At 45.9% G+C, this 12,780-nt stretch overlaps 1 protein-coding gene across 1 annotated transcript in view; it reads left to right on the forward strand.

The window, feature by feature from the left end:
- The window catches only part of LOC306932279 (60 kDa lysophospholipase-like), a 29,563-nt gene extending 21,095 nt beyond the window's left edge, over positions 1-8,468 (forward strand). The window contains exons 13-16 of the mRNA XM_079514026.1: positions 4,793-4,956; positions 5,332-5,418; positions 7,532-7,575; positions 8,067-8,468. Of these exons, the coding sequence (XP_079370152.1) occupies positions 4,793-4,956; positions 5,332-5,418; positions 7,532-7,544 (264 nt within the window). The 3' untranslated portion in view covers positions 7,545-7,575; positions 8,067-8,468. The remainder of the gene's footprint in view (positions 1-4,792; positions 4,957-5,331; positions 5,419-7,531; positions 7,576-8,066) is intronic.
- The last annotated feature ends 4,312 nt before the right edge of the window (positions 8,469-12,780 follow it).

The following is a 12,780-nucleotide window of genomic DNA, read 5'->3' on the forward strand; positions in this document are numbered from 1 at the left end:
GAGCAGCAGTGGGCCCCAGGGCAAGGCGCGCAGGCTCACCGGTGTGTGGACACGCCCTGGCGCCTGCCAACCACTGTCCCAGCTATGGGCAAATAGCATGGGCAGATGGGGCTCAATGCCGTGGAAGGCAACCCATCTAGGAGAAGGACACTCTGAACTAAAACCAGGACTGCGAGGAGTTGCGCCTTAATTAGCATTGTAAAGCCAACCATGAAGAACACAGTCATCCCAAATCCTATACTTCCAGCGGCGGGAGTCCGCAGGAACATCGCAGAGGACGGTGGTGCTGGTCCTCCTCCCGGAGGACACCATGACGATAGGACCTTAAACCCGCAAGGGAGGGCCCTGTCCGATCACAGCACCCCGTCCAATGCACTCTTGCGTGGTCGGAGACCATTTGTAATGGGAACCTTCAACGCATGCACAGTGAGAGAAGAAGCAAGATTGGTGGAGCTAGCACACTGTGCTGAGAAGTGTGGAGTAGAGATCCTGGGGATCCAAGAACACAGAAGAGTGCACACTGAAGAGCGGATCGTGTACCGCAGAGTGGAGAGATGCACGCTCATCACTTCATCTGCGTGGCGAAACGAGGCCCAGGCTGCAACAGGGGGTGTAGGGCTAATGCTGGGTTCTCTGGCACGTAAGGCTCTCTGTCGGGTTTACCACCATACCGATAGGATCCTCATCGCAGAGTTCTCAGGCAACCCAGTAACAACAGTCATAGTCGTGTACTCACCCACCAACCACCCATCTGTGGAAGTGGAGAAGTTCTACGAGGACCTTGCAACAGCAGTCTGAGACGTCCCAGCACACAACTTCCTGGCAATCCTGGGGGACTTCAATGCAAGGCTCGGTCCAGAGGACGTTCCCTTCCCATACCACGACTCTACCAACCGCAATGGCACACACCTCAACGCCCTCCTCATGGAACACCAGCTCCTGGCAGCGAACACCATGTTCCAGAAAAGAACAGGCAAGAGATGGACCTTCCGAGACCGAGCCACAGGTACTGTACGTCAGCTGGACTACATACTTGTAAGGCAAAAGTGGAAGAGCTCCATCTTGAATGCTGAATCGTTCAGCACTTTCAGCTCTGTGGGCTCTGACCACTGCGTGGTCTCCATGAGGGTGCGACTGAGCCTCAGGGTCCCCAAGCCAAGCCCCAAGATCCGGCACGACTGGAAGGCATTCGCAGCCGACCCATGCCTGCAAGCCAGGTACACGGAGGAGGTTAGGAAGCGCTTTCGGCAGCTGGACAAGGGAGCTGAGCCCAGCAGCGAATAGGAGAGATTCGTTGTTGCGAATGAGGAGGCGACCAGGCTGTACGTGCCAATGCTGGACAAAGCCAGAGTGTCCATGCGGTCCAGACATCCGGAGGTTGTAGCTGCACGCAGCAGGGTGGAGGAAGCATGGCTCAACTTTGAGCGTGAACCAACCGTGGAGAGACGTGTTGTACTGAATGAAGCCAAGCTGTTTCTCTTCAGTACATACGACACCATAAAAGGAGAGGAACTGATGGAGAGCGTACAAAGAGTGCAGGCAGCGCATGGTGAACGGCAATATGGGGAGGCCTGGAGAGTCATCAATGAGATGACTGGGCGGAAGAGAGCTAAGGAGGGACAGGTGGAGGGACACAGCCCAGAGGACAGGGTGACTACCTGGTTCGGCCACTTCCGGGGGCTCCTGGGTACAGCAGCGGATGGAGTTGAGGAGGATGTGCCGGCAATCCTCCAGGGCCTGGACATCGAAGATGGTCCCTTCACGACCAGTGAGCTTTCCAAGGCGAAATCCACAGTGAGGGAGGGCAAGAGTGCTGGGCCAGATGGCATACCCCCAGAGGTCCTAAAGAACTGTGCCCTTGATGACCTCACCCTGGAGTTTTGCAACCTGGCACTAATGAACAACAAACAGCCTGAAATATGGTCTCTGTCTAACATCATTCCAGTGCCTAAAGCAGGGGACCTCTCAAAGCCAGACAACTACCGAGGCATCACTGCAAAGGTTTACAATAGAATGATCCTAAACAGGATACGGCATGCCATCGACCCTCTCCTGAGGGAGAACCAAAATGGCTTCAGAGAGGGGAGAACTACCGTAGCACAGATCTTGGCACTGAGGAGAATGATTGAGGAGGTGAAGAAGGATAACTTGACTGCTGTTCTCTGCTTCATCGACTTCAAAAAGGCATTTGACTCGATTCACAGAGGCACAATGGTGAAGATCCTTAAGGCCTACGGTGACCATGTATGCAGGAACAAGGGCCAAGGTGGTGACCCCAGATGGCAACAGCGAGGAGTTTGATATCCGGGCTGGGGTAATGCAGGGGGATACCCTAGCTCCCTTCCTCTTCATCATAGTCTTGGACTATGCACTCAGGAAAGCCATCAGTGGACGAGAGCAGGATCTTGGCTTCACCCTAACACCAAGGAGGTCGAGACGACATCCCAAAGTAGTCCTGACAGACCTGGACTATGCGGATGACATCAGCCTGCTCTCCGACAACGTGGAACAAGCTCAGGAACTCCTGAACAGAGTAGAGCTGGAGTGTGCCAATGTTGGCCTTAGGCTAAATGCCAAGAAAACTGAGGTTATCACCTATAACATCTCACCGGAACATCCACCTCTCACAACAACAGGAGGCACTGTGCTGAAGGAAGTCAAGGACTTCAAGTACCTGGGCTCATGGGTCAACTCAACCGAGCAAGATCTGAAAGTGAGGAAGGCACTTGCATGGAGGGCCCTGAATGGCATGACCAGTGTATGGAACTCCAATCTCCCCCGACAAATCAAACTCAGCTTCTTCTACGCAACAGTGGAGTCTGTTCTCCTATACGGCAGTGAATGCTGGACCCTGAAGCCAACCCTGCAGAAGTCCCTTGACGGGTGCTACACCAGAATGCTGCGTACTGCATACTTAACATCAGCAAGACTGTACATGTTACTAACAAGACTCTGTATGAGGGATTACCAAGGGTGAGCCAGAAAATAGCAGCCAGGAGAATGAGACTAGCAGGACACTGCCAAAGGCATCAAGAACTGCCAGCCAGCAAACTGGTGCTTTGGGAACCAACACACGGGCATCGATCACAAGGACGTCCCACGCTAACATATGTGGATGTACTCAAGTGCGATGCAGGAGCGCAAAGTACCAACGAACTGGCCAGATGTATGGAGAACCGGGATGACTGGAAACGACGATGGAGGGCTCGTCTGAGGACGACCTAGAGAGACAGAGGCACACATTTACACAACTTCAAAATCTCTGGACGCAATTTCTAATCAAAATTGACCTATGACCTTTAATCTTTAACCCTGATAAAAGTAACTAAAATGCATGTAATACATATATTTGTGTCATCATTAGATTGTCTAGAACATGTATCATGTATTATTGTGAAAGATATCCACCGAATGTAAATCATTAAACTTTTTTATTTTTTTTTTATTTTACATATTTTGTTAACATAAGTCCTAGTAGTACAAAGTAGTAGTAAGGTTGAAATCTGTGACGTTCTCTTCAGGGCGGCAGTCTGTGGCTGGGTGACTATGGCGGTCGCACCCCTCTACATATTTAATGTGACCTTCTCTTCAGGGCGGCAGTCTGTGGCTGGGTGACTATGGCGGTCGCACCCCTCTACATATTTAATATGTCGTTCTCTTGTCATTCAGGGCGGCAGTCTGTGTCTGGGTGACTATGGCGGTCGCACCCCTCTACATATTTAATATGGCGTTCTCTTGTCATTCAGGGCGGCAGTCTGTGTCTGGGTGACTATGGCGGTCGCACCCCTCTACATATTTAATATGGCGTTCTCTTGTCATTCAGGGCGGCAGTCTGTGTCTGGGTGACTATGGCGGTCGCACCCCTCTACATATTTAATATGGCTGTAGCTCTTCTCACAACATTGACGACACAGGTCGGTTCTTTATAAACGGGCATTTATTGGGCATTCTTCTCATCCCTCTGCTGTCCCATGCCGTGAGAACTATGTTCACACAAAAATAATAAACACATAAAACAATCAACAAATTACGTCGCAATACATAATATTGATCAAACAAAGAAATACAAAACATGTAGAAATGCGCGATGCGTGTCCGTCAAAACACCACAATACAACACAACAAAGATAACTCTCAAATAATAATACCTCGTTGGCCGCTTGTTGTGTAAAGAGGTTCTTGATGCTTCTTGAGTTTCATACAGTCCTTTGAATGTCCTTTTGACCGTCTGTCTTTGACTTTAGACGTGTTTCTAATAACAGTTCAAACACACTACTCTGCTGCGAGTGTGCTTCCTTGTGCAGACCAGAGTCTGAATGAGTGAGAGAAATGTTTGTACCACCTGTGTGCAATGCCAGGCAATCATGCATCAATCAGTCAATCAATCATGGTCCAGTGTTGCTACTGACAGACAGGGAACTTGGTTCTGCCTCAGAAAGTTATCATCACATCATGTTTACATTTTTAACCTCATATGAAATCAATTATGAACCACATATTTATTATTGTATCATAACATTATTATGAATTATGCTTTATGAACTTATGACCATGAATTGTTGTATTTTAGCTATTTTAGTCCTTTTAAAGTAAGCATTTTAATAGCAGCACTTACAATGGCGTTCTCTTGTCATTTAGGGCGGCAGTCTGTGGCTGGGTGACTATGGCGGTCGCACCCCTCTACATATTTAATATGGCGTTCTCTTGTCATTCAGGGCGGCAGTCTGTGTCTGGGTGACTATGGCGGTCGCACCCCTCTACATATTTAATATGGCGTTATCTTGTCATTCAGGGCGGCAGTCTGTGTCTGGATGACTATGGCGGTCGCACCCCTCTACATATCGCTGCCTGTGAGGGTCACCTGGAGGTGGTGCAGTACCTGCTGAGCCACGGGGCCACCGTCGATGTTAAAGATCTCTACGGGAACACACCGCTATGCAACGCCGTCCGCTTCAGGTAACACTGCTCACACAATGAATGGACGATGACTTTGTACAATTTACAATTTAGGCATAATTTAGCAGACGCTCTTAAAATGCGGAGTACGACAAAAGCGGCGAAAACGCTAAAAATGTAATTAGTACCCTATAGCCTGCTAAACCCGGAATCTCCGTTTTCCAGGGTTTATATTCTTTAATCCATGTTTTGATCCGATCGTATCGTTAGCCACCGTTCGTTAGCACAACAGTTGAAGTGGGACAGTGGCCGCGGCCATTTTGAAGATGCGCGCGCATCCACTTCCATTCTAAGCCCTGCATTTCGTCTTTCATGAAGGTGGTATTATTGTTTTACAGAATAACGTATCAACCTCTTTGTCTCCTCGCCACACAGACACATGGCTATAGTGAAACTGCTGAGGGAGACAGGAGCCCATTTCTCCTGTGATGAGCTGGAGGAAGCAGGCACTGAGCTGTGCAAGTAAGATATTGTGTGTGTGTGTGTGTGTGTGTGTGTGTGTGTGTGTGTGTGTGTGTGTGTGTGTGTGTGTGTGTGTGTGTGTGCGTGCGTGCGTGCGTGCGTGCGTGCGTGCGTGCGTGTGCACTAATATGCACTTTTTCCATCGATATTTTGGTCAAATATACCCGTGTTTAGTGATGGTGTAACAAGAACATATGTTTAGTGTTCTTGGGTTGTAATTTGGCAACATTTTGGGCGGGAAAAATCGTGAAAATGTGGCGCAAATCTTTGAATATATATTCTTTCAGAGCGAACGTTTTTAACTCAAATCTTTGCTTCTGGGGGGGTCCCTGGAACTACATCTTCAGGAACAACATCTTCTTCAAATACAGATAATTAGAAACATACTGCAGGTTTTTCAGAAAACTGTTAGGATTTAGAAGACATGATTTTTTTTATCGACCTCAGTCCAAAATGGGTAAATAATTGAAAATGGTGCATTTATATAGCGCCTTTAACCAAGGCTCTTTACATAGATTGTGCATTACATTTACCCATTCACACACACCGATGGCGGCGGAAACCATGCAAGGCACCAACCAGCACATCAGGAGAAATTAGGGGTTCAGAGTCTTGCTCAAGGACACTTCGACACTAACTCTGGGGGGGAGCCCACAGGGTTCGAACTGGCAACCTTGAGGTTACCATCCATCCACTCATACCCCTGAGCAAAATGTCAATGAATGTAGTGTTCTCAATGTAAATGTAATTAACACTTCTCCCATAGAAAGGTGATATATGGCCTAGACTGCTTACATTTGTTTATAATATTGTATCTTGGTGTTATTTATTTTATGCTCCATATGTTGATGAATTGAATATACAGTACTGTATGGGACCACAATGGAAACATTGTGTTATCCTTTTAGTCTAAATGTGTGACTGTACCCATGTGTTGTTTTCATTCCTGACTAATAAAGTATTCAATCAATCAACTCTAATCTAATGTCTACTAGGGCTGTCCCCGACTAAGGATTTGTATAGTCGAAATTAATATGAATAAATTTGCTGTTAGTCGACTGATAGTCGACAGAACACCCCCCTGCACCCCCCCCCCAAAAAAAACACACATTTGCATTAAGGTTGGGCGATAAGCTCTCAAGGCGCCGCGTCCTGCCTGTTTTTGCAGCGCCGTTCGCTACGCGTTGAGAGCTTGTAGATCCGTCTATTTTTGCAGCGCAGCTGCGCAGCCAGGGTAACAAAATAAAAAATAAGTTACAGGTGGAGATGAAGTGAAGTTGGAACGGACAAGCAGCTGCAAGCCATGAAGCCAAGCTAACATCACAACCACTGGCTGGTGACAGTGTTGTTAGCCGCAGCAACATGTAGCCTGCCCTGGTAACTTCTCCTCCTCCCCGGAGATATCTTGCCTCCCCGCACCGTCGGGGAGGCTGATCCACAAGCTCTCAAGGCATCGCGTCCTGCCTGTTTTTGCAGCGCCGTTCGCTACGCGTTGAGAGCTTGTAGATCTGTCTATTTTTGCAGCGCTGGTGTCGGGGTTCGTTCACGTTGTCAATAAAAAAATAACCTAGATTACAGGCGGAGATGAAGTTCAATCAGTGGGTTGAATCAGTAGCTACGCGCTAAGCTAACGATCCCCGACCCTACACTAACACTAGCAGCCTGTTTTTTATTTTCCCCCCGACTTCACGGGTGGCGCATTGGGATTGTGATGAGACACGAGACAGCAGTGTGCATTCTGTTGTGACTGTATATTATTAAACTGCATGGGTCTGGACTCCGGAGCATAAACAACATGTAGGCTACAGTACAGTAGCCTCCCTCGGCTCGGTCCCTCCCAGCCTTTACTCTGGCTGCCAGAGTGTTCCCCGATGCTGCGGTGCGGGGACTGGGAGCATACCATTATAACGGAGGGGTTTTCCACCCGGCCCAAAAGAAAAAAATCGTCCCGACTGTTTTTTTTTTTTTTTTTTTGGTGAACATCGACTGAGAGGTTGTCAGTCGACTGAGACCCGTTCCGATCGATTAGTCGACTATTCAACTAATCGAGGTCAGCCCTAATGTCTACTATAGTAACTTTGATTACTTGGACTTTCTCTCACCTTTCCAATAGGCCCAGGCAATAAAACAGCTCATGAGCCCTATAATGAAGCCCAGGTAACCTTTGTCTTTCAGTCCAGCAACGGCATGCCTTTATCATTTAAACGCAAATCGCCCACTGTTTAGACTGGATGTTCATAGTCACTGTTAGACTTGCTGTTTAGACTCATTCAGACTCACTGTTCAGGTTCACTTTTAACTGTTTCAGACCGTACGACGTGTGGGCACGTCATAACTAATCCAACCGACGGGTTGCTAGGATGTATGTACACGTCCTAGCGCATTTTCATTGATATCAACAGAGAGAAAAATATTCTGAAGTTCTTTTTTTTTTCTTTTTTTGTTGGCCATTTGACGTTGTCGTTCACTTCCCTGTTTACACGTTTACGATTACTTCCCTGTAATCCTAAATGTGCTGAAGACAGAGGCCTCATTTATACTTGCATGCCAGTGTCTCACAGCTAAAATAGATTTACAAGTTCACAACGCATCGCTATGCTGCAATGTGACCCTCTCTCTCTCTCTCTCTCTCTCTCTCTCCTTCTCAGAATGAGTGATTATTGAGTTCAAGGCACCGCCATCTGGTTGCTAGGATGATGCTGGTCTGCTGCAGAAAACAACTGGACCTGTCCGCTTTCTCCGTTCATTTATACACCCAACTTGTTTGTCTTCATCAGGCTGTACTCAAGTGTCACATTGTCTCTCTTAAGCCTGATTTACACTCAGTTGCGCTGTGGCATTGCATGCCTAAAATAGCAGATCTACAAGCTCACAAAGCCTCACATTGCAATGCATGTTGTGAGCTTACGGCAAGTGTCAGTGGCACAACTAAGTGTAAGTCATCATTTAGGCTAATGCACTTTGTTCCACTTGTTGAGTGATTGTCGACAGGGTCACGCAGGGAAGAATAAAATTAGCCTTTAGACCTTAAACATATATATGCCGACTTGCTTTAGTTTGGGCCCTAATCTAGTATCCGTCCAAATCGCTTCAAGCTCAGCTTTGAATCTTCAATGATAGAAGTATAGCACAGTGCCCATGAGTGAAATTTGTGTCATTACTTTTAACTTCAAATAAAGATTCTGAATCTCTGAAAATATTTTTTGCAAGACTGACAATTTGTTTTGAATCTGTGAAAAAAATATTTGAATCTCTGACATTTTTCAAATGTATGAATAGTTCAGAGTTTCAAATTTCACATTTTAGTACCGTTCTCCCAGGGTACTACATAACGTAACACAATGTGATCTTGTAGATCTGGTACCGTTCTCCCAGGGTATTACATAATGTAACACAATGTGATCTTGTAGATCTGGTACCGTTCTCCCAGGGTACTACATAATGTAACACAATGTGATCTTGTAGATCTGGTACCGTTCTCCCAGGGTACTACATAACGTAACACAATGTGATCTTGTAGATCTGGTACCGTTCTCCCAGGGTACTACATAATGTAACACAATGTGATCTTGTAGATCTGGTACCGTTCTCCCAGGGTACTACATAATGTAACACAATGTGATCTTGTAGATCTGGTACCGTTCTCCCAGGGTACTACATAACGTAACACAATGTGATCTTGTAGATCTGGTACTGTTCTCCCAGGGTACTACATAATGTAACACAATGTGATCTTGTAGATCTGGTACCGTTCTCCCAGGGTACTACATAATGTAACACAATGTGATCTTGTAGATCTGGTACCGTTCTCCCAGGGTATTACATAATGTAACACAATGTGATCTTGTAGATCTGGTACTGTTCTCCCAGGGTATTACATAACGTGACACAATGTGATCTTGTAGATCTGGTACCGTTCTCCCAGGGTATTACATAACGTGACACAATGTGATCTTGTAGATCTGGTACTGTTCTCCCAGGGTACTACATAACTTGTCACAATGTGATCTTGTAGATCTGCCATTTAGTTTCAATGGTAACATTGTGTGGCCTCTGAGAGTCTCCCTCTCTCATCCAGGCTTGAATGCTGTTGAACAGGGTGTTGTAGCATATTGTAACCACTAGAGTGTGCTGTTAGTTCAGTCACTGAACAAAAAAAACACATTTTTAATTAAGACAATATTTATTTATGAACATTGGAAGAAATCCTACTCATTTGTTTAAATAAAAAGTAGCAGTATCACAACAAAAAGTAGTAGTAAGGTTGAAATCAATTTTTTGCAAGTAGAAATTAATCCGGGTGTTACAGGGTTTTAATGCGGCCCACAGGTTAATATCAGACTGCTGATATATTTCAGCTGTTGCACTTTAATTACGCTTTAAGTCTATATATGTAGAAAAAAGAGAGTTAATGACTGGTATTAAAATGTTAAACTAGCATCTAAATAACTAAATGTATTTGAAATTAAATAAAAATGTTACTTTTCAGGATTCCAATTCATAGCAAAAAAATATTCAGGATTTGAAATCAAATATAGCAAAAATAGCTGATCTACAAGCTCAAAACGCGTCGCAGTGCGATCGCGTTTTGAGCTTGTAGATCGGCTATTTTTGCTACAACAAAAGTATTGCCGAAATGATTTCGGCTCGTCAGAAATTTTCAGTAGCAACGAAGAGCCGACTTTAGGACGGTACCCCCCCCCCCCCCCCCCCGAACCTCAAATGACGTCACATTGTAGGCTCTACAGAGCCGAACCGACTTTTATTCGGCTCTAAAATAGGAGTATGAATCGCGCCTTAGAGGCCCTCTGGAGTGAGTGTGGAGACATAGTGGCCCTCTCCATCATCAAAGTTGCCCACCCCTGCTATAGATGTTTTAATCTGACCGCGCCATTTTCTCTCTAGGGTCTATAAGCACTTCTCCGGATCGGCACCGCACTATAGCCTACACACCTAAGAGCAGTAGCGATTCACATTCATGTGAATGGGCCAGAGTTAGCCCAGAAGATAATTTCCATCCGTAGTCCTGTAGTGAGCATGCTTTTATGTGTTCATAAAACTATCCGTACAAAAACTGACGTCAATACAATACACAACGAAGACAAGTACTGCACTGGTTTCCGCCCAGACACTTTCACGGTCGCTCATCTTAACCGGTAGCACACTAAAGTATGGTTAGTTAGCGTAAGTCGAACTCAAATTAAAGACACATTGTTTCAATAGCAGCTCAGAGATGCGGTGTGTGTGTGTGTGTGTGTGTGTGTGTGGGGGGGGGGGGTCATAAAAGACGTGTGCTGACTCAGCGTCACCGTAACGTTAGGTATGTGAATTGAAACGCACGCAAACACATTCGAAACACCCCACGAGAAAATTACTTTCTACACAGCTTTCAAACAGCAAATTTAAATGCAAATGCAAAGGGGTATCGAGCCGACCTGTAGATAGGGCTTTTGTATTGGTTTCTAATTGTAACTCTACTCAATTCATGAATTGTTGTGCCCCATATCATCTTATATTAGTCTTGTTATTGATTTGCCATAAAGGGTGCAGGCTGTAAGGGTTAAGTGTCAAGACCGTCAGAAACGTACATTTGCTACGAAGGGCAACTGACCTTCAAATCCTTTTTGGAGTGTGGTGAGTGAAACAAATTCCACAAAGCCAGGGGTTCTCAACACGTGGGTCACGACCCCTCGGGGGTCGCCAAATTATTTTGGGCGGTCCCCAAATATTATTATTATAATTTTTTTGCAACTAATGAAGAGTTTACATACACCATACACCTTCCCTAATGATTATATCTGGTTTATTTATGGTGTATTGTCTCTATTATAAGGTTATTGTAGCAGTCAATTTGTAATGGGGGTCGGGAGGGGGCGGGGCGGGGGTCCCGAGACGTTGCCAAAGCATTTTCGGGGGTCCCGGCCAAAAATGTTGAGAACCCCTGCCCGAACATGAAGGCAGGCTGTGGCAAGCATGTGTAGAGGTGAGGAACCATGGCAGCCATGACAGCAATGGAGTCCTGTGGTGAGGAACCATGGCAGCCATGACAGCAATGGAGTCCTGTGGTGAGGAACCATGGCAGCCATGACAGCAATGGAGTCCTGTGGTGAGGAACCATGGCAGCCATGACAGCAATGGAGTCCTGTGGTGAGTAACCATGGCAGCCATGACAGCAATGGAGTCCTGTGGTGAGGAACCATGGCAGCCATGACAGCAATGGAGTCCTGTGGTGAGGAACCATGGCAGCCATGACAGCAATGGAGTCCTGTGGTGAGGAACCATGGCAGCCATGACAGCAATGGAGTCCTGTGGTGAGTAACCATGGCATCCAACTAAGTGTAAAAGGACTTGTACTGAATCTCTTGTCCACTAGTCCCTTCCTAACATTTTAGTCTCGTTTTTATTTGTTGGCGAAATTGTCAGTATACTGTATTTAGTCTTAGTTTTAGTCATCACAGCTTAGTTTTCATTTAGTTTCCATTTAGTTTTCGTCAGTGAAAAAAATCACACCCGTGTGAACTGAGTGGTGTAAGGCTTATATAGACTGATCAACTGTGGTAATGACGTAATGTCTCACGTAATGAAATCACACCCGTGTGAACTGGGTGACCATAGCAACAATGCTCATTTTTCGGTACGAACAGACACGTAAACTAACAATGATGAAATCACACCCGTGTGAACTGGATGACCATAGCAACCATGCTCATTTTTGAGTGGTGTAAACCACTCCTACAACTGGCTTTGTTAGTTTACGTGTCTGTCCGTTTACGTGTCTGTCCGTACCAAAATAATCACACCCGTGTGAACTGAGTGGTGTAAGGTCTTATATAGACTGATCAGCTGTGGTCTGACGTAATGTCTGACGTAATGAAATCACACCCGTGTGAACTGGGTGACCATAGCAACCGTGCTCATTTTTTGAGCACAGACAGACAGACAGACAGACAGACAAACAAAGCCAGTTGTAGGAGTGGTTTACACCACTCAAAAATGAGCATGGTTGCTATGGTCACCCAGACAGACACGTAAACGGACAGACACGTAAACTAACAAAGCCAGTTGTAGGAGTGGTTTACACCACTCAAAAAAAAGTAGAAGACGGACATTTTTTCGTCTTAGTTTTAGTCGACGAAATCAACACTGCTGTGGTGCTATAATGGGTCTCATCTGTGATCCAAATATGGAGATATCTACGTCACACCAAGAGTGTATAAAAGGAAGTGTGAAACATGAGACACATTATAACCATCCCAGCCGGAACCAACAATGTAAGCAGAGATACACAGGAGAACAACGATAGCTGTCCCTGATGTCACACAGAGATACACAGGAGAACAACGATAGCTGTCCCTGATCAGA

The sequence above is a fragment of the Electrona antarctica genome (assembly GCF_951216825.1).
Source record: "Electrona antarctica genome assembly, chromosome: 11".
NCBI lineage: Eukaryota > Metazoa > Chordata > Actinopteri > Myctophiformes > Myctophidae > Electrona > Electrona antarctica.